General features: G+C 43.1%; 2 protein-coding genes across 4 annotated transcripts in view; one reads left to right on the top strand and one right to left on the bottom strand.

Annotated features, from left to right (window-relative positions):
* CUL1 (cullin 1) overlaps window positions 1-13,257 on the top strand; it is a 68,633-nt gene extending 55,376 nt beyond the window's left edge. Inside the window, exons 16-22 of the mRNA XM_056857506.1 lie at window positions 3,383-3,514; window positions 4,751-4,843; window positions 5,747-5,794; window positions 5,873-5,955; window positions 9,392-9,497; window positions 11,123-11,236; window positions 12,625-13,257. Of these exons, the coding sequence (XP_056713484.1) occupies window positions 3,383-3,514; window positions 4,751-4,843; window positions 5,747-5,794; window positions 5,873-5,955; window positions 9,392-9,497; window positions 11,123-11,236; window positions 12,625-12,705 (657 nt within the window). The 3' untranslated portion in view covers window positions 12,706-13,257. The remainder of the gene's footprint in view (window positions 1-3,382; window positions 3,515-4,750; window positions 4,844-5,746; window positions 5,795-5,872; window positions 5,956-9,391; window positions 9,498-11,122; window positions 11,237-12,624) is intronic.
* Window positions 13,258-13,912: 655 nt separating this feature from the next.
* Window positions 13,913-25,289, bottom strand: part of EZH2 (enhancer of zeste 2 polycomb repressive complex 2 subunit) — a 32,338-nt gene continuing 20,961 nt past the window's right edge. For 2 of the 3 annotated variants that reach the window (XM_056857382.1, XM_056857384.1), the window contains exons 12-19: window positions 23,629-23,669; window positions 21,429-21,554; window positions 19,179-19,357; window positions 16,987-17,082; window positions 16,173-16,254; window positions 15,267-15,347; window positions 15,070-15,154; window positions 13,913-14,236 (exon numbers count right to left, since the gene is read on the bottom strand). In XM_056857382.1, coding sequence (XP_056713360.1) covers window positions 14,176-14,236; window positions 15,070-15,154; window positions 15,267-15,347; window positions 16,173-16,254; window positions 16,987-17,082; window positions 19,179-19,357; window positions 21,429-21,554; window positions 23,629-23,669 — 751 coding nt within the window. In that variant the 3' untranslated portion in view covers window positions 13,913-14,175. The remainder of the gene's footprint in view (window positions 14,237-15,069; window positions 15,155-15,266; window positions 15,348-16,172; window positions 16,255-16,986; window positions 17,083-19,178; window positions 19,358-21,428; window positions 21,555-23,628; window positions 23,670-25,289) is intronic. The other variant, XM_056857383.1, reaches the window with a different exon arrangement.

Genomic DNA, 25,289 nt, shown 5'->3' with positions numbered 1-25,289 from the left:
TGTGTTCCTCCTTTCTCATCTTCATGTGCTTTTGGACAGCTGCTTATGAATGGTGAATTCCCAGTCAGCTAGATTAGGCATCACTGCCTGGAAATTGCTGCTTAAATGCTTGAAATGTTGAACTTGCTCAGTTTTTAAAAAAGAGTAGTGGTATTAGTCTGCTCTACCAAAGTAAAACAGAAACCAACTGGCATCTTTAAGATTAACAAAGTTTATTCCAGCATAAGCTTTTGTGAGTCTTCTCATTATTTATTAAGATACAAGCGGGAATCTGCAAGGACTTGTGGGGAGGCATCTTATTTCCCACTCCCACACTATTTCCTCTTTCCTTTTCCTGAAAGCCCCCATAGCCTCTCTCCTTTTCCTGCTTCCTTCTCTCCTTCCCATCCAATAGCCCACCATTTATCTTCCCCTCTGTCTTCAGCTTTCCCTCTCCCCCCAGCAGCCTCTATCTAGAAAAATTATGGCTTTTTTTGTGGTGCTGTCAAATGGGCAAGGCTCATGTGCATGGTAGGGAACCCTCAAGGACTTGTGGGGGGAGGGACCTCGCTTTTCCCTGTGTCACCCTCCTCACACTTTTATCCTCTATCCTTTCTCCTGGCAACCCCCATACCCTTTTCCATTCTCTCCTCAGACATTCACCAGCCTACTTTTTATCTGCATCCCATCTTCAGCTATATTGTTTATTTACTTCATTTATATCTCATCTTTCTCCACAGTGGGTACCAAAGCAGTCTCCATCATTCTCTTCTTGTCCTTTTTATCCTCACAACCAATCACCCAGTGAGCTTCCACAGCCAGATGGAGATTTGAATCTCGGTCCCCCAGACATTAATCTGAAGTTCTGACCACTACACCACACAGGCTTTCACAGGGTGCCTGCTGTTGAACAGCAGTAAGCAGCTACACCTAGTTGAGTCTTGCAAATTGGTTGTTATTAAGTCATCCAGTGGTTGCTGCCACGCCTGGGGTTGCCAACCTAAAGGTGGGACCTGGAGATATCCTGGAATTACAACTGATCTCCAGATAACAGAAAGCTGTCCCCCTGGAGAATATGGCTGCTTTAGAGGGTAGACTCTCCTTGCCCATTGGCCAGCACCACAAACCCCATCCTCCCTAAACTCCACCCCAAAATCTCCCAAGTATTTGCCACCCTGAATCTGGCACCCTAGCCCCAGGCCTGGCCACAGTGAGTCCTCCTTCAGAGGCCAAAACAGCCTTGAAAAGGCCCTCCCCCTGCCTTTTACTTACAGAAACTCCAAGCCTGAAATGCTGTGGTTGCCTAGCAGTGGCCGCTGAGGAAATCTGTTTCTTAAAGCCATACACTTCTTTTATAATTTTGGGGGTTTTCAAACCCTTCAATTTTTTTTTATAGATTTCAGATTTTTCTGCAAACTTGGGCCTTTTTCAGTTTTGTAGAAAGATCTGTCTTGTCCATTCACAGCTCCAGTCACTGGATTTAAGTATCTTTAGATTTGGCTGACTTGTCTGTTAGTATATAGATTATTGCAACTAGAAAGATTGTTACATTAAAGCTGTGCAGTGTGGTTAGAAATGTAACAAGTGTCAAATATATTTAGACTTCTTGACTAAAAGTATCACCCCTGTTCTTGAGTAAGACTATGTTTCATGGGACACAAGTGCTACTGGAATACCAAACACCATAAACCAAAATGAGCAACGTAAAACAGAAATCGAGTGGTACCTTTTAAGACTAACCAAGTTGATTCCATGAGTCAGCGCTCCTTTCTTCAGATGCACAATAAGCAACGGAAATGTTACTTGAGTTGTGGCATGTTGTAGGTCCTTCAGTTGTGAGTCTCTGCATAAGAGGCTGCTTGTTTCACTTCATGAATGATGAGAGGTTTTAGCCTCTCATGGGGTTCAGTTTTCTTCCAGAATCCAGCTTGTTTTAGGAAGTAAACAGCCCAGCAGCCAGCTGCAAGCCCTTGCTGTTAAGCGTAATGAAGAATGTGTACAGTCTGTGAACATATGCTCTACTATTACGCTGTAACGCATATAGTGAAAAATGCTTCATGCTTGTTGATGTCTCTGTAACTTGGCTCATCTCTCTGCAACTGAACCCCATGAGAGGGTGGAATGTGTGGCCTCTCAGCATTTGCGACCACATCTGTTCCAGTCTCTTACACAGACTTACTGCTGAAGGCTTCATAAGAACATAAGAAAAGCCATGCTGGATCAGACCAAGGCCACCAAATCCAGCAGTCTGTTCCCACAGTGGCCAACCAGGTGCCTCTAGGAAGCCCACAAACAAGACAACTGCAGCAGCATCTTGCCTGTGTTCCACTGCACCTAATATAATGGGCCTGCTCCTCTGATCCTGGAGAAAATAGGTATGCATCATAAGAACATAAGAAAAGCCTGCTGGATCAGACCAAAGCCCATCAAGCCCTGCAGTCTGTTCACACAGAGGCCAACTAGGTATCTCTAGAAAGCCCACAAACAAGACAACTGCAGCAGTATCCTGGCTGTGTTCCACGGCACCTAATATAATGGGCCTGCTCCTCTGATACTGTAGAAAATAAGTATGCATCATGGCTAGTATTCATTTTGACTAGTAGCCATGGATAGCCCTATCCTCCATGAACATCTCCACTCCCCTCTTAAAGCTTTCCAAGTTGGCATGACATTTCCCAAGTCATGTTAAAATTCTATTTCTTGTTACACATCTGAAGAAGGGAGCTCTGACTCCTGACAGCTTAGGCTGATATAAGCATGGTTAGTCTTAAAGGGTGCCACTTGACTTCTGTTTCATTTTGCTCTTTTTGGTCTATGGCATGTCAGTGTTATGAAAGACTGGCATGCATCTTGCGAAATACGCAGTCTTACCTAGAGAGCAGCGTTAATGCAGTCAGGGTGTCACTAACCAACACATTTGATGTTTATTACATTTCTAACCCCTTTGCAGAACTTTGACTTCATGATCTTTCTAGTAGCAGGTAATATCTTCTCTACTAGACAAGTCTTGAATGCCTGCAGTATGAAGAAATACAAACAAGAAAGAAACTTGCCATCTCGCAAAAACCAAAGGCAGTCGTCCCCCCCCCCGTCCGTCCCCCCCTCCCCCGTTAAAAGCGAAATGGCTGAAAAGATTGAAATGCTTGAACACAGTTCTGCTGTTCAGGTACCCGTGAGGAGCCACATAGAAGATCAACGTTTTTTTATTTTTTATTGCATTCCCATTCATTTTAAAGAAACTTGAGAAGAGAGGCCATATTTGATTGCACAACGTATGTTTGCCGTGGTGGCACGCCTTGATACAGGATGATCCAATTTGGCTGTAAATTAGGCTGATAGCATGAGGTTAAGACTGGAAATGTGAAATTGTTTCATTTTTATTTATTTATTTTTTAATATACAGCTGGAGCGGAGTTATCAGAGATTTACTGCTTTCTATGCTAGTCGCCATAGTGGAAGAAAATTGACTTGGTTATATCAGCTGTCCAAAGGGGAACTGGTTACCAACTGCTTCAAAAACAGATACACGCTGCAGGTGAGTTGAGCCTTGGATTGGTAGAGACTTCCTACAGCCAGCACTCTGCTGTTCATGCTGTCGAAGGCAGAAGGTATAGCTGCTTACTGTTCAACAGCACTGTTGAACAGCACTGTCCTTACATATACCAATTTAGGCTAAAATGGATTATACCATGTTTTAACAAATGGTCCGCATCTTCTCGAGCAACTTTGAAGCAAAAGGTTCAGTTCCTCTTAGAGGACTCTGACCCCAGCGTACTTATTTTGTTGGTCGTTTTTGGAGGCTGCAGAGAAGAGACGAAGAGAGGTGTTTTTAGAGATGGGTCTTATTTAAGTTTTATGGCTTTATTGTTCAAGACTTTGGTCTGAGATCAGGGGGAAAGAAAGGCGCGAGTCAGGCAAGGAAGAAAGGCTCTCCCAGAACACTTGGGACAGTGCTGGATGCAGTGGGGGTGGGGGGAGATGGGTGAAGTGAGTGGGCCAGGAGATGGTTGGAATACCTGTGGTGCAGCAGGCTTGCTGTAGCAAATTACGTTTGGATCTGGTCAGTTCCTAAATGGGAGACTGTGAGGAAACCAGGAAACCTTGTTGCGCCACATTTTGTTCCCCGGAAGAAAGGGCAGGGCACGAATGTAATGAAATAACGAGGCAGCCGCGGTTTTCATCTGTTTTGATTTTTATGCTGTAGATAGAACCCTACCACCCCCACGCCACCCACATACATTGTTCTCTCTTCTCTGATGCATTTTGTTGGATCTTGGATTGTGAGCCCACAGGGGTGACAGTCCCTGAGTATGTACAGTCAACATCCCTTTGTGTGTGTATAGGGGGGTGGGTGGGCGCACACTCTGTAGGCTTCTCTAACCCATTAGTATAAGGCTGCGTATAAATCAGAATAATTACATTTTTTAATCAGATCTGTTCGCTCTTAGTATTTGGTTGAATCAGCTGGCTTGATAAGAGGGGCAGAAATTAAGATGAGTTTGTCATTGGCTGCATGCTATGGGGCCCTTGAAGCACTCAGTAGGCATGAAGAGGACTTTGCTTGTTTTCAGATCTGCAGGATCTGACTCATGCTGGACCTTGGTGAAAGAGTCCCTAGCATGCGATGGTGGAAGCAAACAGAACAGCACAAGTCCTGCAGTCAGGCTTGCTCCTGGCTCCATTTGCTTTCTATGCGAAGCAGCTAAAATGGTTTCTGGATCACTTGAATTTGAATTTTTCAAGCACAACACCTTCTCCCTCTTTCTTCAAGGCATCCACATTCCAGATGGCCATCCTACTGCAGTACAACACAGAAGATGCCTACACTGTTCAGCAGCTGACGGACAGTACTCAAATAAAAATGGTGAGTAGAAGAGTTGGTTTCTATATGCCAACTTTCTCTACCACTTAAGGAAAATCAAACCGGCTTACAATCACCTTCTCTTCCCCGCTCCACAACCTGTGAGGTAGGTGGGGGCTGAGAGAGCTTTTGTGACTAGCCCAAGGTGGCATGGAGCCCTAACCTGTATAGCTCCAGGCTAGCCTGATCTCGTTAGGTCTGATAATCTAAGCAGGGTTGGTATTTGGATGGGTAACCGCCAAAGAACCCAAGGGTTGTGATACGGAGGCAGGCAATGGCAACAACCACCAAATGTCTCTTCCCTTGAAAACCCTGCGGGGTCGTCATAAATCAGCTGTGACTTGACAGCACAAAAAAAGAAAAGAAAATGGTATGGGCACTGTGGTTGAATTTTGTCTCAGGCCCCTGAAAATCTTTTCACACCCTTGGTTTTCTCATATTCCCTGATGCTTCAAATTAATCACAGCAACCGGGGCAGAATTCAATATTGTGAAGATTACAGCTTTCATTTATAAATATACCAGATTTCCAGCCCTTGTGAAAGGGAAAACAGGCTTGAAAGGCAAAGAAGGAGGGGTCACCCTCCCCATAGCTAGGAGACGCAAAATAAACATTGGCATGATTTGAATGTACTGCAGAGTTGTATTTTTCCTTGGGTTGCCATAGAGCAGAATTTAGTGCATGAATTGCAGAGAGCACGTGGCACTACGCTATATGCCCGAAAGATATACTCTATCTGCACAGATGCTTTTTTGCTTTCTTCACCAGAATTTATAGAATGTCTTTTTATATTTTACATTTATTTTATTTTGATGGAATTTAGTTTCTCTAATAAGATTAGTTATGTAAACTCATGATTATAAATAGTTATTAAGGAGTAATCCTTTTCTCTCCTTTGACTTTTAGGATATTTTGGCACAAGTTCTACAGATTTTGTTGAAGTCAAAGTTGTTGGTAAGTTTGTGGGTGGGGGGGTAGGAAGGAGAAATGTGAATCACATTTTCTTACGCTGCCATTTTTGTTTGTTAATAGGTCCTGGAAGATGAAAATGCAAATGTCGACGAGGTGGAGTTGAAGCCAGATACCTTAATAAAATTATATCTTGGTTACAAAAAGTAAGGAAGAATGAATGCTACAGACTCCCAGTGTATAAAGACAGCAGGTTTCCAGACCTCGTGTTCTTAGAACTGTGGGGGTAGAAATGATCTGAAAACGTCTTCTACCCCATATTGATTGTTTAGTGAGTTTGCTTTGGAGGGTCTCTGCCACTTAAGCAGAGACATATCAGTCCATAGCAGTAGCCTTACCACAGTGAATGAAGGCACTGTTAAAAAGCCTAGACCAACTATAGATTGATTGTGCTGGGTAAGATCATCATTGTACATAATCATTAATTATCCTTTGACCTTACTTAGGGCTGAAGTGTATATCCTGCACCACAAATTGCATAGTGATGTTCCTTTCAGAGCTCAAGGTATAAATCGTGCAAAAACAGGTTTTTTAAAAAAAGAATGTCGCCAAATGCTAGCTTTGAAAGGAGTTGAAATAGGGAGGAGTATAAAGATTTCTTCCCCTAAAATCAGCCCAAGAACCCTTTCGTTTGCTGAGCTGTCGGTGCATATTAGCAATTCTACGAACGCAGCAGAGCTGTAGGGCCAGGATGCCTGCATAGTTTCAGGCAACTGTTCTACCTGCAAACACGAGGGCTAGAAATGTGCATTCTTTGAGTTTCATTGGCCGGTATGATGGTGTGGGTAGACTTTGTCTGACAGGGGTTCCGCTCAGCTATAATAATCACCGGGTGAACTAGGCCCAGACATTCTCTCTCAGCTTTATGGGACTGCTGTGAGGACTAAAAGGGTAAGGGGTGCTGCCGCCCATGCTGAATTTCTTGGAGGACAGACAGGAATACGGATGTGCGATGCAGAAGCGAACCCCTTGTCACACAACCATTTCTGTGGTTCTGCAAGGCAGAGTAACTTGTACTGGTAAGCTTTTGCTGGGGTGGGGAGGAAGCCTTGAAGTATCTAGTTCTAAAACAAACATTTAAAAAAAAAATTTAAAACCTTTACTAGCTGAAAAGGAGATAATAAGAACATAAGAAAGGCCATGCTGGATCAGACCAAGGCTGGAAAAGACCAAGGCCCATCAAGTCCAGCAGTTTGTTCACACAGTGGCCAACCAGGTGCCTCTAGGAAGCCCACAACCAAGACGACTGCAGCAATAATATCCTGCCTGTGTTCCACAGCACCTAATATAATAGGCATGCTCCTCTGATCCTGGAGAGAAGAGGCATGCATCATGAATAATACTCTTTGCCACAGCTACAGGATACTTTTGCCCACGAATGTTTGAAATGTATCTATGAGGCTGGAGACAGGGCATGCTGAGAATATGGTTAGAAGCTCTGAACAAGAAGAGCGGACTGATCTCATATAACCTCAGGTGGTGCAGTTCGTAGACCAGCATGATAAGAAAATGAAGTGGGTTACCAGATGCTGTTCTGTTTGATCAAATCAAAGCAAAAAAGGATAGAGGTCTCCAACAACTAGCTCAGGAGCTACCGGTTGATGCAGAGTAGCTTGAACTTCCAAGACTCAGGAAAAGATCATGGAAAAAATCTGCTTTATGCTTTTTTTTTTTGCTTTTTTTTTAAAAAGCTTTTATTTCATAGGATTTTTCTCTTCACTGGTTAGCTGTTAATTTCATTTATTTATTTAGTTCATAGAATTTTTCTCTTCACTGCTTAGCTGTTAATTTCATTTATTTATTTAGTTCGTTTATCATCTGCTTTTCTCACTGAAACTCAAGGTGGATTGCACGTGCAAGTCAATGCATTCAATAGGATGAAACATCTAATAAGCAATACAATAAGACTAGGATTACAGAACTGTAAAACAAAGTATAGAGATGTTAAACCATGCAGAAAATGATATTACATAAGTAGAAAACAATGGAGTGAGAGCAGGGTAATGCATGCAGGAAACATGGTGCGTAGTATGCACACTGGTATTTCTGGTGTTCTCCCTTAAGGCAGGACAAAACTTGGTAATGTGTTGGGGAGGGGTTGGTGACCCATGGTATAGAAGGTAGTAAATATAAGTAGACATTTCAAAGCATGTATAATTAAAACTCTTGAGGTTGCTTGATAAAATTGGAGCTACTCTACAGGTAAAACTGAGATTGCAAAATTGGGAGATGCAGTGTTTAAATTCTTTATTGCTTCTCTCTTGCAACTATAAGAATACTGTGAATCTAAATATCTTTTTGTAGTTGTAAAAGGTAAAGGTCCCCTGTGCAAGCACCGGGTCATTCCTGACCCATGGGGTGACGTCACATCCCGACGTTTCCAAGGCAGACTTTGTTTATGCCAGTTTTTGAGAATAGATATCTTCTAAATTTGGATTTGTATAGATTTTTTTTAAAAAAATTGTTCATAATTAAATTTTGTTTTACAAATAAGCATCTGGACTGGTAATGTGGCATCTCTTTCCTTGACATGGTTTTGCTTTCAGTATTGGTAGAATGAAACTGCTCATGGTTAAGATAGCACAGTCTGTTTAGTACTGTATATACTCGAGTATAAGCCGAGTTTTTTAGCCATGATTTTTGGTTTAAAAAACTCACCTCGGCTTATACTCTGGTCAATACGGTAATTCGCCTGCCGGGCCCGCTCCCCGCTGGCCAACTGATGGGCGGGCTGTCCCGCCTTCTCCCCCCCACCCGACCACGCCTGCTGCGTGGCGGCGGTAGCGGCTTCTTCCCCACCCCACCCGATCGCACCTTCTGCACGGTGCGGCGGTTTCTTCCCCACCCCACCCGATCGCGCCTTCTGCATGGCGGCAGCGGTTTCTTCACACCCCCACCCCACCTTCTGCTGGGCGGCGGCGGTTTCTCCCCCCCCCCACCTCCCCCGGGCCGGTCCTCCCGCTTGCCAGCTGACCCTGCGGGGCCTCCTGCGCGCAGGGAGGGGGCCGCCGCCGCCTGCCCGCGCGCCTTCCCTGTGGGCCAGGTGCGGCCTGCCGGGCCTCCTGCGCGCAGGGAGGGGGCCACTGCCACAGCCTGCCTGCACGCCTGGAGCCCGGTCAGGTAAGCCTGGGGGGGAGGGGGTGCATTTCCCCCTCGGCTTATACGTGGGTGCCTAATTTTTCCCCATTTTGGGGGTGAAATTAGGCACCTCGGCTTATACTCGGGTCGGCTTATACCCGAGTATATACGGTAAATCAAAACTGCTTTGAATTGTTTAAGAAAATTGGGCTAGAAATTGATAGAAAAGCATTTGGTTTAGATTTACCTGCTGGTGACCACAACCCTATGTATCCAGAATAAATGTTTGGGGAAGAGTAGAATGTATTGAAAGACGTAGATTAACAAGCAAATTTATCCACAAGTCTTTCTTTTTGTGCCCAAAGGCTAAGCCAATTTGAGGGACATTTAGATCTGTTTAATCTCCCAAAGAAATTGAAATAATTTTTAAGAATATTTTTTTAAAATTAAATGTGTGCCTTTTAAAGAGTAAATCTGATTTTGTGTTTTAATTTTTTCTGACAGCAAAAAACTGAGGGTAAACATAAACGTGCCAATGAAGACTGAACAGAAGCAAGAACAGGAAACAACACACAAGAACATAGAGGAAGATAGGAAACTGCTCATCCAGGTAACCTGAAAAAAGGGGTTCAGCAGCTCATTCTTTCTGTGGGGCCCTTCTCTGTGGCTGTAAGGGTAATGGATATGCATTTGGCCAAGAGGCTTGGAAATGCTCAGATGTTTGCAAAAGATGGGTAGGTTTACAAGTCGTTTGTTATTGACAACATAAGAAAAGCCCTGCTGATCAGACCAAGGCCCATCAAGTCCAGCAGTCTGTTCACACAGTGGCCAACCAGGTGCCTCTAAGAAGCCCACAAGCAAGATGACTGCAGCAGCATTATCCTGCCTGTGTTCCAAAGCACCTAATATAATGGGCCTGCTCCTCTGATACTAGAGAATAGATATGCATCATGATCAGTATTCATTTTGACTAGTAGCCATGGATAGCCCTCTCCTCCATGAACATGTCCACTCCCCTCTTAAAGCCTTCCAAGTTGGCAGCCATCACCACGTCCTGGGGCAGGAAGCTCCACAATTTAACTGTTTGTTACATTACAATGGTAATGTACAAGTTGAAAACTACTTCCACATGTGTATTAAATAGTTTAGGCCACTTTCAGCAGGAGGCAAAGATTGGGTGTTCTGCTAGGCGTTGTGACAGTTTGTAAGGGGCTTGTGCTAGAAGCAGGCATGACTTACCTTTGGTAATGCATGAAGCTAGAAGATTTTTCAGATTTAGGTTTCACCGTTTAGATCTTGGGTGGATCATAGAGTTGGCCCATTGGTACATACAGCCCAATGGGGACTGCTGACTCTTGAAGGCCCAAAAACTGGGGACACCAGATACAGGACCTTGCACATTCCGAGTAGACTGCTTCCTCCCCGCACAGGGGTCCTCGGTACAATCTCAGTGCACCTGTGCTAACCTCTGAACCAGTCTTAAATTTGGTTTATACATGCTGTTGCCAGGCAGCAACTTTCAAAGCCTTCGTTTATAGTTTTATGGGAGTTGCTTACTGCTATTTCAAAATGTCCACCTGGACTTTCAAAACTAAGAAATGCAAGTGGTATTATAGTTGGTACCATAGTTAAATTGTGGAACTCCCTGCCCCAGGATTTGGTGATGGCTGCCGACTTGGAAGGCTTTAAGAGGAGAGTGGACATGTTCATGGAGGAGAGGCCTATCCATGGCTACTAGTCAAAATGAATACTAGTAATGATGCAGACCTATTCTCTCCAGTATCAGAGGAGCATGCCTATTATATTAGGTGCCGTGGAACAGGCAGGATAATGCTGCTGCAATTGTCTTGTTTGTGGGCTTCCAGGAGGCACCTGATTGGTCTCTGTGGGAACAGGCTGCTGGACTTGATGGGCCTTGGTCTGATGCAGCAGGGCTTTTCTTATGTTCTTAAGACAGCAGTCCAATGTTTAGGAATTTAAGAGCATGTATTCCAAACATCTAGATGAGTGTATTTAAAAATGCTGCAGTGGATTAATATTCTAGTTGAAAGTTTATGCAGGTTAGGGGAATTAGGATGTTACTGCTAATAGACTTGTATGTTCCACTGTAGCACTCTTCTCCTTTTTAATTAAATGGACCTGTGTACACTGGAGTTGTATGGCCAGAAGCCTGTGGTAACCATTGGCCGATCTAGGGTCACACTGTGTTCCTAAAACTGTTCTTCTTTGTGTTAGGCTGCTATTGTAAGGATTATGAAGATGAGAAAGGTCCTAAAACACCAGCAGTTGCTTGGAGAAGTGCTCACACAGCTGTCGTCAAGATTCAAGCCACGAGTCCCAGTAATAAAGGTTTGTTGAGTAACCCAGCTGTGGTTGGAAATAGGAAATGTTTTCTCTCAGCTCTGTGGGTCTTGAAATGCATGTTTGTGTAGTGAAGCCTCACATTTTACACATAACTCCCCCCCCCCCAAGCTATTTCTCCACATACAAGGTCAGTGTGATATTAGATTCTCTCAGGTAGTTGGAGAGCCTTTTTACCAGCTCAGGCTGGTATACCAGTTGTAACTGTTCCTGCAGATAGTGAACCTGGCCTCCATTACACCTTGGTGTGACATTACACTGTTGTGGTGTGCTCCACACGGGCTACCTCTGGAAATGGTTTGGAAGCTTCAGCTGGTGCGGAATGTGGTAGGCCAGATACTAATGGAGGCTCAGTGTAGGGATCGTATTTCTCCAGCTTTGTATCAGTGGCACTGATACCATATTGTTTCCCTGCCAAATTCATAGTGCTGGTTGTTGGCCTTGAAAGCTCCAAACAGCCTTTGACCAGGACATCTGGTTCATCTGTAGGAACATCTCCAAAACCTATTATCAACTACTGCTGCCCTTCTCTGTGGGCCTGCCTTGAGGGAAGTATGGTGGGAGGGCACTTTCAGCCATGGCCCCCAAGCTTTGGATTTGTGTGCCCCAGGGGGCCTGCTCAGCCCTGTGATTGGCTTTCCAGAAATTGATGAAGACTGTTATTCCAGAGTGCCTTTGAAGGGGGTTGAACACAGCACTCTGTCTTGTTGCTTGGGCTACTAGTCCTTGGCATGTTATTGTTGCCAGTTTGCCTTTGCTTGCCTAGGTTGTATGTTTTCTGCGAATGGGTTTAGTGGGAGTTTTGATGTTCATTAGATGCTGATTTGTTGTTTTTTGTTGTGTGCACGTGTACAAGTACTCATGCTGCCCTGATTACTTGTGTAGAAGGGCAAATCCTGAAAATAAATTTGTCAGGTCTGTTAGTGCAATAGGATCACATATCATTTGTAAATGAGATGCACAGGAAAATTTGTAACCACCTGGTTTTCTGCCCAGTCCTCACCAAAGTTTGCTTTGCCTCTGAGCACTCTTTTCTGTTATGCACAGCAGATGAAGTGATCACATACAGCAGTAGGCAGGGGCAGCGTCTGATGCGCCCCTGTGGTGATTTCAAAAGTTTAATTTTATTGAGCATCTCATGGTACTGTAGAGCAGTCTACAATTGTCAATTCCTCCAGCCTGTTCTCTGCCACATTTTTTTTAAAGCCTTGTAATGTAATGATTTTTCACACCGCATGCTGTAATTGCTCATTGTTTTTCAAAGTAGCAGGTTACCGGAAAGACTCCCTTCATAATTTAACTGGAGAAATCCATCCCTGTCCAAACGGGGATAAGGTGTAGGTAGTAAGTCCTCCCTGCTTTCTTTCCACTTCCAGAAATGCATTGACATTCTAATAGAGAAGGAGTACTTGGAACGGGTGGATGGCGAGAAGGACACCTACAGTTACCTGGCTTAGCAGTTTCTGTCTGCTGCCCAACTGTGCGATGCTCGGCAGATAGTTATGTGACGGAACGAACGAGAACAGTGGAACTTCATAGCAGCCAGCCTGCTGCCATTTGGACCTCCCATTTTATAATGGAGACTGGGACTTCCCATCAGCCGGTCTCGGGACTACATCAGACCTGCTCAGGATTGATACATTTCAAGTATGTAAATAAGGACACCAATGCCATTTAACCTAATTTAAGAACAGGAAGGAATCCGAAACCTTCTCCATGGAGGGTTGCATGCTCTACTGCATTTAAATCAATACATTGGCTATACGACAAAACAAGCTGTCGGCGGAGGCAGCACTTAGACATGTTGGCAGCACTTGGAGAGAGAGTCTGGCTGGGGCCCTGTTGTAATCTGCTATGAAAATTCATTTGTATAGTGTGTTTCATTTTCTAATGTGTGATAAATAAAACGAATTAAAAAAAAATTCTGTACAAGTTGAGTTTGGTTTTATTGTTAAGTTCCATGAGTTATCTTTCTTAAATGTAAATAAAAAGGTATAATGATTACAAAAGCCAGACCAACTGGGTAGTGTTTTGCTTTCCGATAGGACTTCCTCCAAGAACTTCCCTCAGATCACATCGCTAGAATTTACACCAGTCTTAGTATTATGTATTTAGAGAAATAATGGATTGGGGCATAACTGGAAGTTTCAGACACCTTTTTAAAAAATTCTTTAAAAAACCGCATAAACAGACATTGCTTCTTTCAGAAAATACAGCGTTCTCATGCTAACTGTGAATAAAAGTAGTGCTCTCAAAGCACAGCCAACTGCAGTCAAGAGGAAGATTTGTGCATATTCTTGATAACTTTGTGCCCTTTATCGTTCTAACAGTAGATTTTACATAAGATAGTATGTGTGGAGGGGGACATAATTAAATAATCCCTATTTGAGCATTTCCTCTTCTTTAGATGGTAGGAGCTGAAGTGTAATGGTATCTTCAAAAATATTGTTTACGTGCAGGGTGAAGTTTCCATAACTTTATCACAGAAAGTTTAAAGATAATTTCATAGGCTCATTCTGTCTTGATGCAGGCCATGATGGGTTTTTCCCATCATTCCCAAAACATGTTTTGAAAATCTGGTTCTTGTTTGTCAAACATCCAAAGGTTACAAAAATCTTTATTTCGCCCATACCTTGTATAAAGCCAAAAGTAAACTATTCCAACTCAAAGTTCAAGTATCCTTTATTCAAGGTTGAAAAATGTACCACACTGCGTTATTGCAAAAGTTCAATGGTACAAAACATGTTGCAGCTGGTGAGAAGGCAATAAAAATTACTTTTTTAAATTTGTCATTATAAATTACACAGGTACAGTACTTTGCAAATTCAGCATTCCAAATTGCATCAATTCAGTTTTTTAAAAAATTGCCCACAGTACTAGAAACTCCTGAAGATAAGGCAGCTGTTTTATAGAAGAGGTAGTTGATATCAAGGGATTTCCATTTCTCTTTCAATGCCTACATACTTGAGGGCATCAGCCTGGCTGTATCTAAAACAAAATGGAAAGCCACTTTGAGAATACCATTTGCCAGTTATGGAGAGTTAACTTTTAGGGCTATACAAAAGTACCTGCTTTCTATTTCCATGTTGAGGCTTTTTTTTGTGTGTATGAAGTGCTGTCAAGTCGCAGCCGACTTATGGCGACCCCTTTTGGGGTTTTCATGGCAAGAGACTAACAAAGGTGGTTTACCAGTGCCTTCCTCTGCACAGCAACCCTGGTATTCCTTGGTGGTCTCCCATCCAAATACTAACCAGGGCCAACCCTGCTTAGCTTCTGAGATCTGACGAGATCAGGCTAGCCTGGGCCATCCAGGTCAGGGCAAGGCTTTTTTACTTGGTTCCTTTTCATCATTTTAGTCCACTACTAAAACTTATGTATAGTGTTAATGTACAACTCAATGTGAAGAAACCAACCGAAAATAAATCATAGATTCAGTTCTTGCAAGAGAGAAACAAAACGGTGTTGAGGGCTGAAGTTGGGTTGTAGGATCCTTACATCTAAACAGGAGCAAGAATGGTTTAGAAAAGTTGCTAGACTCCTAGTACTGGGGGCACTCCACCTTCCACTGAAAGAAAGCACCAAACCTCAGCACATTTTAACCAATTTTCTCAGCATCTGCACTAAATCAAAGCCAGTCTAACTTTAAAATGGAAAATAGTCACTCATACAACGGACTTAAGGAAATTTATATGTCACGCACTTCCTGCATATCATTTTTTGCAAGATTCATCTCCATGACCTAAATACAGCAGGCAGCCCTCAAAAGTTCTCTTGCCCAGGTTTGTGAAATTCAAAACGTCATTCATGTGTTTTACACGTACCTATAGTCAAAAAACAGCTCTTCACCAGTCTGAATGGCTCTCTTAGCAAATATGCCTATTCTGTGATCTCCGTTAACCATCATAACTGGAAGACAAATAGTGATGTTGGTGCAAACTTTGTGGAATGTCTCCTTTGAGTATTTCTTAAATATCTGCTTCATTGTCACTTGAACACTACTGTAAACAAAAATATTCACCTTTTGCATAGCAGTTGGGATTGACTGAATGGTTTGCAAATCTTATTTTGTTACCCTTCCGCGTTGCATCAACTACAAAATCTAAATAAAAATACAGTTGGTTAGAATGGATTTTGGCAGAACTAAACTTGGAATGTTGAGTCACGGCACATAATGGCAGATTCCTTTAAGATGATTTGCTTAGCAGGATGAAAAGCTTTTCAGAAGTGTGTTGCGGCAGTTTAGATGCTCTAATGGCCAGGCTTGAGGTTATTCTGACCACTGCCAGGGCTTGTTGCTGGTTCAGCCGTGTAAACATTTAGCTTCAATTACATTCCTCCAGACAGCCAGTGACACTTTCTTATAAAATCCCATGCTAACTTTCAGACACTTGGTATTCCTCATACATTAATTAGCATTTGATGTGATTTCCCTCCTGTGCTGTCTTGGTTAATCAGCCCACAGCCTAACAAGTGGTGTCTGTGTTGTAATTTTACAGATGGGTAGGGTTGCCAACCTCCAGGTACTAGCTAGAGATCTGCTATTACAACTGATTTCAAGCCAATAGCGATCAGTTCACCTGGAGAAAATGGCTGCTTTGGCAACTGGATTCTGGCATTGAAGTCCCTCCTCTCCCCAAACCCCACCCTTCTAGGGCTCTGCCCCAAAAATCTCCAGGTATTTCCCAACCCAGACCTGGCAACCCTACGAGAGACCACATTGTTCAAAAGCACCAGTGTGTTGGGACTAATTAACCCCCATCCCCACTGCACCCAAATTGTTAGAAAACCTGCATAGCTCTGATCTGGTAACCCTTTTCTCGGCCTCCAGCTACACGGGGTAAGGAAATTATGCTCCCGTTAACACCATGCCCACTCCAAGGTAAGTAATGGGTAGATGATGCAGAGTTGAGGGTAGTGCACCTACCGTTGTTTAAGTTGAACAGAAAGCTGCACATGTATTTATCATACACTTTTCCTCTTCTGTCTGCTTCATCCTGTGAAATAATCTGGAATTTTATTTAAGAGATTGTGTTGATAAGACTGCAATTAAAGCAAGGGTTTCATTTTGTGCCCCTTCCTCTTCCCCACTGCATCCCAGCTTTTTTAAGTCTGCAAAAATCTAAACCGAAAGGCTGCCTACAGTTAGCTAAGTGCTGGTGTGTTCTGCTGCCAAACGTGCTTGCAGATCTGGATCGGCCTTTCAGACCGATGGAACTTCCTTGTGTGCCTCCTTAGGCAGGAGGATTAGGACAAATCTTCAGTTCAATACATGCCGAGACTAGCTTTCTCCACAGCTGTCTACGATCAGGATTACAGGGAAAACTGCATCTGTCCAGCACTCGGTGGTTAAAATCCTGTAGGGCAGTGTTTCCCAATGAGGCAGGAAGACTGGTCCCCAAAGCAAGATAGCAGAGAGTATGATAAAAATGATATTGCTCATGAGTCATACTTTAAGCCATGCTGGGTTTCCCGGGGGAGAGGAAGGTGGACTATAATGCTAAACATTTAATTGGACACCCTTTTACCGCTCCCTCCACCCCCACCATGGTACGCTATAAAATTGCTGACTGTTATTACTCTGCATACACTGAAGGGCACACTTGTGAAAGGCTGTAGAGCTGTTGCTTTAAATCAATGGAAACAGCCTCGTTCTTTACATGTTTTCCTTCAGTCTGGAATGCAAAGCACTGAACATCAACAACAACAAACTCCCACATCTTGTCAAAGTTGTTTCTTACCTCGCCACAATACTCAGAGATGAATTCGTTTTTCTGTACTGGATCCTTAATGAAAATCCCCCAGCCTGCCACATCAGAAGGTGCTAGCAGCAAATGCTAGCAGAATAAAAACAAGTGCCTTAGAAACAACTCTCAAGCTGAAAACACTTAACCCTAACTAGCTGGAGTAATGCAAGAGGTTGCTTATTATCACACACAATGCCTCGTATGAATACGCTACCTGGGTGAGCAGTAGGGAATTTCTGGCTCTCTAAAAAATGTAGGGGGGGGGTTCCCCCTAACTGAAGTAGTTGCTGAGCCCCTTCAAGTCCCTACTTCAGATGTTAAACATGCTTTCTCTTGAAATGGATCATCTCTTCAGGCTCTGATACAATATAAAACTGATAACACAAGTCTTTAAAGCATTAACATCCACACCTTGGCAGGTGATTTTATATAATTGTATCGATGGTAGAGACTTGTTTTCAGCCTGCTAACATTAGGCCTGCTTTAGCAAAATATTCCAAACCCGATTACAACAAGCAAAGAGACAACCTGGTGTTGGGAAAAGCGACTACCGCAGAATCTTTTTTTTTTTCATCCCATCAAGGGGGACATTCTTTGGTGCAAGCCCCACTACCCTGAACTGGGGCTTCTGCAAACGCATTACTGTACTGGCGAGCACCAAAGAGCTGACCTGTGGGCAGTGCCCATAGCACACACTTCACTAAGTATCCTCCCCACACACACTGTTTTTACTATAATGTTTACTGATATGAAAGCCCATTTGGTTTTATGGTGTGTTTACTCTGTCCCTTCCTTGGCCATTTTGTACTATTTGGCAAAAGAAGGAGAATTCTACTAGGAACTGTGGCCCTGCCTAGAACAAAAGCCAGGTATGTCAGGGGGCAACACTGATGAGGGGGGACTGGGTGAGAGCCGGCAGAGAAAGTAATGGGATGCAACCCACGTCTTCTAAAAGCCACCTGACCTTTACAAAATTGCAGCTAAAACAACCCTAATATGCTTCATGCAGCCAGTGTGCGTCCCTGGTAACTAATGCAACCGATGGGATGGGATGTCAGTGGCCGAAATGCACATCAAGTAGAAAGCCTTGTAATTTACAGCAGCTGGAAAGCATATTATGGCAATGGAAGAGACAAGCCTTTGTTCCTCACACTACGGACCATGTTGCCAGCCACTTGGGTTTATTAAAAGTATCTTGACACCACTAATTCCTGTTGCTATTAATGTACCAATACATACAGACAAGTTTTGCTCTCACAAAGTACGTACCTCCCCAGGGCAGCTTCTCTCCTTTCCTGCTTTCTTGCTTCCACCACCATATTTTCCTATTTTTGCTCTATTTTTCTTTCATCCTTCTCTGAGTTCTGGCTTTGTTCCCCCTTCCTTTTCATTCTTCTTCTTTTTTTGCTTACCCCCCCCCCCAGGTTTTTAATTGAAACTGCAGCCATTTTGGATTACTTAGACTATTGCAGTTACCTATGCAATTCAAAATAGCTGCTGGAATTTCACGAGGTAATCCCACATTACCTTTAAAAAAAGTCTAAACTTTCCCTGTAAGTCTGGGTATTTGGACAAATATCTCCCATTGCTGTACCTTACCCCCCATACTACAGATTTTTTTGATCCTTACTTTGGGGCCAGGTTCAGAATTAGAGTTAGTGGCATTTCTGTGAATGGGACGATTTCCACACACAGCGCATGGTTTGCACACCTCCAATAGCAGCACTTCATTTGCCCCTCCTACTCTAGCCCAAAGTTGTCCTCTGGAGGCAGGAATCCTTCCATCCACAGAAATTCTCCAGCGATTCACATGAGGTGATCTTAGCTGATACTCCCCCAATGGTGACTCTGCATTCACACATGCCTGGTCAATCAGATGGGTGACATACAAGGGTGATTTGCCAGCAATTCAAAGAGAGATTCTGAGGTAGTTACCAAGAATCTAGATGGTAGCCAAGTGTGAGTTTAAATTGAAGCCAGCATCCGTATGATCAGCACACATGCCCATGCTCGGACTTTGGCTTTCTCAGTTTGGTATCAGCTACGATGTGGAAGCCCTGAGGCACTCTGCTGATGAAATGGAATTTTCTACTATGGTCACCCGGACGTTTCACAGCATCTTCCATAAGCAGCAGACAATGAGAACATTTTCAATGTATGATACTAGACTAGGGGGGATGAAGCACCTTTTTAGATCCACGCTGAATACTGCAGTTCTTGCAAGAGACGTTTTTGCTGTCCCAATGATCAGCCGCTCCGCATGTCAAACAGAGATCCGGGTCACACTCGCGTACAGCCAAATAGCAAGGACACTGCTTAGTGTTGCACTGTGCTTTGCAGCGGCACCCAGGAAACCGGTTTTGGCCTTTAAGGAGGAGAAAACAGAAAGCAGAAAAATGCAGTTGACTTAACTTGAGATATAGAATCATAGAGTTGGAAGGGACCACCAGGGTCATCTAATCCAACCCCTTGCACAATGCAGGAAATTCACAACTACCTCCCCCCCCAACACCCCTAGTGACCAGAAGACGGCCAAGATGCCTTCCCTCTCATCATCTGCCTAAGGTCACAGAATCAGCATTGCTGACAGATGGCCATCTAACCTCTTCATAAAAACCTCCAGGGAGGGAGCGCTTACCACCTCCTGAGGAAGCCTGTTCCACTGTGGAACCGCTCAAACTGTTAAAAAATTCTTCCTAATGTCTAGACAGAAACTCTTTTGATTTAATTTCAACCCGTTGGTTCTGGTCTGGCCTTCTTGGGCAACAGAAAACAACTCAGCACCATCCTCTATATGACAGCCCCTCAAATACTTGAACATGGTTATCATATCCCCTCTCAGTCTTCTCCTCTTCAGGCTAAACATACCCAGCTCCTTCGACCTTTCCTCATAGGACTTGGTCTCCAGACCCCTCAACATATGCCTCAGGCCTGCCCAAAACATTCAACTCTGGTACGCCCTGATGGAATTGTCTAGACTAACGGTGGTCAGGGAACCTCGCTCAAGCACGCATCATCCTGAGAAGAGTGCTGAAACCCTGTACAGGCACTGAAGTGAAATCCAGGTGTAAGCTTCAGTTCTATAAATTACACACTTAATAAACTAAAGCATGTTTATTTACACCTCAGTGACATGGCAGGTACCAAGGTGCTTCTTCAGATTCCATTCTTTTAACCTTCTAAACAGCAGGGCTGTGATCAAAAAGAGGCACCGAGATAGTAACTGAGAATGCAGCTGGAGTAACTGACGACAGGGGCAATTAAAACAAAGCTTGCCCCTCCCACTGCTAGAGCTAATTGCAAGAATAATTTATAGAAAAGGTCCACATTGCTTCTGCAATGGGTGGTTCAGAAATGTGGGGTTTACACACACACTACACATGATCTTAGCCAAAAAAGGCCAAGAAGCGATGTGGGGTACACTTCAGCACAAGGCAGCCCCTGAAATGTAGAAAATGTGTAGTGGACTATATGCTCCTTTATTAAGAGAGCATAGGCCTAACACTAGCCGTTTTCTTTAATGGATCCACCAAGATGCACAGGTTGCCAACAATCTCAGAAATCTATTGATTTTTTTTATATAAAATTTATATCTCACCTTTCTGCCGTCACAAGGCCCACCATTAGGTAGTCCAAGTTGACCCTAGAAACGGTGCTTTTCAAATTCTGCATCCTTGACACACACACTATACAGTGAGGAAACGATCCTGGGCACACGCAGGATTCACTAGGATAGACCGGTTGCATTATCACCCGGCATGGCTGGAGTATGCACCCTAGAAGACACCTCACTAACCGCAGCCCGCTGCAGGCCAACACTGGGAATAATGTGCATTTAGTCTCTTGAGGGCGATGTTTCACCATTATAGATCTCACTGAAGAACACATGGAGAATGCTGAGGTCTGAAAAGCGTTCTGATAACAGGCAAGTCTGTGGCTGGTCTCTACTGCTGCATCTTAACTCTTTAGGTATTTCTGTATGTGCAAATCAGCCGATTAAAAACAAAATAACAACAATAAGAGTTGGTCTTTATATGCCGACTTTCTCTACCTTTTAAGGAGAATCAAACTGGCTTACAATCTCCTTCCCTTCCTCTCCCCACAACAGACACCCTGTGAGGTAGGTAGGGCTGAGAGAGTTCAGAGAGAACTGTGACTAGCCCAAGGTCACCCAGCTGGCTTCATGTGGAAGAATGGGGAAACCAACTCAGTTCTCCGGATTAGAATACATTGCTCCTAACCACTACACCACGCTGACTCTCAGATCAGAATATATTAAAATCCGTCCTTTTCCTAATATTGGTGGCACTGGCCTTGTATTCTTTAAAATACTTTTGACATTTCCCTAACACATGATATGTTCCAAAGTCTTTTAAGCTTTAAGAAAGTGTGAGTTTTCTAAATCAGATGTAAAAAATTTTTCTCAAGGCACTTACATTCTGAACTGCACTGACAGAACTTCTCACAGAAGTTCTGAGCAATGACGCATGGGCACGAGCTGTCACAAGGCTGACGCGGGTGATCACATGGCTGGTAGTTGTAAACATGATTGGATGACCCATCTGAACAAAACATATATAAATTAAAATGACTTCAGGAAGACGGAATCAAACGACTTCAATAAAAGACTTTCAAAGCCCCGCCCTGAAACAAACCCCCTAATTTCCCACAGCAAAAAAAAAATAACGAAGTGTAGAAGTAAGATGTGCTATATTACCACTTTATGTTTCCACCTGTCCCTTTCCTGCCTTGGCAACTATGTCTCACAGAGTTCAAAGGGAGAATTTAATAGGTACTTAAGCCCCCACAGTAATTAATTAGATCTTAAAATAGTTATGATCTTCTGTAGGCCAACCATTAAAAAAAAAAGTCAGAACCAAGTTTTACAAGTGGATATCTGCATGAAAAGCTAAACCAGGGGTCCCCAACATGGCACCTGCAGACATCTTTCCTGGCACCTGCCGAGCGTTTTGAAAAAATGGACAGGGCTGTTGCCCAGCAAGGCTTCTGATTGGCTGTGCAGATTTTTTAAAAAGCGGCTTTGGTGGCAGCTGCCACCCCAGCACAAGGATCTTCACTGTGTGACTGAAGAGAAGCTGGGTGTATGCAAGACAATGTTTTAAAACAGTATGTTCATTTTAAAAGGCATGCTGTTAAACAGAGCTTCTGCCTGAAATGCTGGATATGTGCCCGCACTGAAGACCTCGATCAACAGTGGTTATTTTCTTGCATACCCACAGCTTAACTTCAGTCGCACAGTGGAGATTCTTCTGCTGGGGTGGCAGCTCCTGCCAAAGCAACATTCTTGTTTTAACTTAACTGTATTTATTTTGCAAAATAAACTGGTTACACTCAAGATTAAATAGGTGTGATAGATACAGATGAATTCCTCAGCTTTATGCAGTGTAATCGACGTTTTTCAAAATCAGCCAATCAGATCGCTAATGGTCAATCAGAAGCCCTGATGGGCAAAAGCTCCAGCTGGCCTCGGCGACTTTCTAAAAACATTTGGCTTGCGGAAACAAAAGGTATTTATTGGCAGGCACCATGGTACCCACGTGTTGGGGACCCTTGGTTTAAACAAATGTTTGTTATGCTGGCTGATCTGTGTAATAGTTAAAAATAGTAATACAGAAACTGTTCTGAGAAAAGACTGGACTTGTTCAATTACTTTCAGATTGTTTTTTTTTCCTCCAGAGGCACTCGAAAACCTATTAAAGGGGTAACAGGAATGGTTTGAGGAGGCAGTTACAGCCTATCATTTAAAAATGCAGACCGTTATAGGTATAGAATTCCGTGCTTTTTCGCCCCAAGAATCTTACCATTTTTAGTAAAAAGACCTGTTTGTTTATTCATCTCACAGGGAAAAAGCAGATCCCACTGCTTTGACTTCTCAAGTTTGAGCAAAATCTGGGTTCAGTGTTAACAGGAGAGTTTCAAGGATAAAGATTCAGGGTGGGATGATGAGGGTTTTGAGATGAATTTGCATTGTAAACGTCTGACTTATCAGCGAATTTATTTTATGAGGTTAGGCATTTATAACATGCAAACTAATACATTTCCTCACACCCATTTTAATGTGCACAATAGCAACGGAACAACCAAAGCGATGGGACGAATTCACCCTGAAGATGAAGAAGAGTTGATTTTTATATACCAACTTTCTCTACCACTTAAGAAAGAATCAAACTGGCTTACAATCATCTTTCCCTGCCCACAACAGACACCCTGTGAGGTAGGTGAAGCTGAGAGAGCTCCAAGAGAGCTGTGAGTAGCCCAAGGTCACCCAGCTGGCTTCATGTGGAGGAGTGGGGAAGCAAACCCGGTTCTCCAGATGAGAGTCCACCACTCCAAACACTGCTCATAACCACAAAATAATGAACTGCAGCTGCATGAATAAGAAAATGTTTCCATTGCACTGGAGTAATGGACGCAGCTTCCCCATTCACACCACGGCATTTGTCGAGGGGACACAGTCCCCTCCACTGGGGAGAATGGTTGGGCTGGAGGTCTCTAATGGATGTGCTGCATCCCTCCTGTTTTTAATACTGGATCAAAGGGTTTGTAAGCACCGGCTTCTGGAAGTTTCGCCTTTCCCCCTTTTGAAAAGTAGAATTTCAGAACAAAGATGCTGACCCTTTTTCAGCTGTATCTTTCTGCAATGAGCTGCCCACAATCTGTAAAGAGACAAACACATAATGAAGCTGACAAGTTGTATTGGGGAAAAGCAGCTGAGGAGTCCAGCTGCAGCCTGGAATTTAAGGGTTACTTTGAATGAAGGTGTCTTCTCTATTTTGCTACACCAAATAAAGGTCAAGGTAAATTACATAGTAAGAAAGCATCATATACATTTTAAGTGTTTAAATAAGCCAACTATGTATATATACTTCTTCCTAGCAAACAAAACACTAAGTGGTAAGTGGTTCGAATGAACAGTCAATTGTCTGGTTTTTAGATACAACATTCTCTTTTAATGCAAGGTTGATTCATACATCACTCTTATGATTTATGAAGCAAGGAGACCCAACCTTCTCTAAGCATGCTCTCAATTGGACAAAATATAATGTGTGAGATGATTGACATCTGCAGCAATTCTCACGGATCATGACAGCATTTGTGGTGTTATGTTCACTGAGCTCCTGTGTGCAGACTCACGTTTTTACTTCAGTGCACATCTGAGCATATGCCCATAAAAGGTGTGCTTAAGCCTACTGATTTCAATGAGCTAAATATACCCAAGACCATGGATCAAGGCACTGGCTTCATATTTCTGTTTCATCCCAATATCAATGCTCTGTTAAAATTCTTTGGGGGGGGACTGAGGGTAAGAACAGGGACAACTCAGCTAGCTTTTGCTCCTCACTTCATATAGCAACACAACAAACACGTTGTGTTTGAAACTATAGGAACAAGACTTGTGCTCATGAAGTCTCTCCTCTCTGCATACACTGCAATTAATTAGAACTCCTTTGATGTACAGGATTGTTTGCCGTCAGGTGCAAGCCAAACAATGGTTTGAACTTGCCCTCCCGATCAAGACAGCAAAGTACCAGTTGAAGCTGGGGTGGAGGGGCGAGCACAAACCATAGTTTGCCAGTTTGGATACAGAGGCAAACTCTGGTTGTGCACTAAAGCAAAAGTAATTACTAGATTTTCAGCAGATGATTTAATTTAATTTATCATGCAACTAAAGGAATATGGTCAAGACAGCTGAAGAATATTGTTTTATTTTACTTTAAAGTACAGAGAAAATTTTATTAGCAGAAGCAGATCCCATACAGCAAAAAGCCCAATATACATGACAATTCCATCAGGAGCAACCTACTATGCTCCACAACACTGTATTTCTAATTTCACAAGTACCGAATTTTTCGCTCCATAAGACGCACCTGATCATAAGACGAACCTAGTTTTTTGAGGAAGGAAAACAAGAAAAAATATACAGTAGCTGTGACATCCTGCAAAGCCAAGGCAGATTTTTTTTTGACTGATTTTTTTGGACTAAATAAAAAGCCAGATGGACCAAACAGAGAGGAGCTTCAATACTTTGACCAGAAAGACTCTACTCAATTTAAAAAAATGCTAAACAATAACTAAAAAGATTCCTGCGGCAATCATGAAGCAGAAAATTCCACATGCAACCAGGAGCCAATTTACAACATGACTGTGAAGTCACCCAAAAGTGAGCGGATTTACTGGTGGGAAAAAGTTGTGCTGAGTCTGTAAACAGAATTTTCTCTTCAGTGTGCCATTGCAGAAATGAAGAGTGAAACCCTCCAAAAATCCAAGTTTGATCT

Source organism: Euleptes europaea, chromosome 11, assembly GCF_029931775.1.
Source record: "Euleptes europaea isolate rEulEur1 chromosome 11, rEulEur1.hap1, whole genome shotgun sequence".
Classification (NCBI taxonomy): domain Eukaryota; kingdom Metazoa; phylum Chordata; class Lepidosauria; order Squamata; family Sphaerodactylidae; genus Euleptes; species Euleptes europaea.
This window is presented reverse-complemented; position numbering and strand designations above follow the sequence as displayed.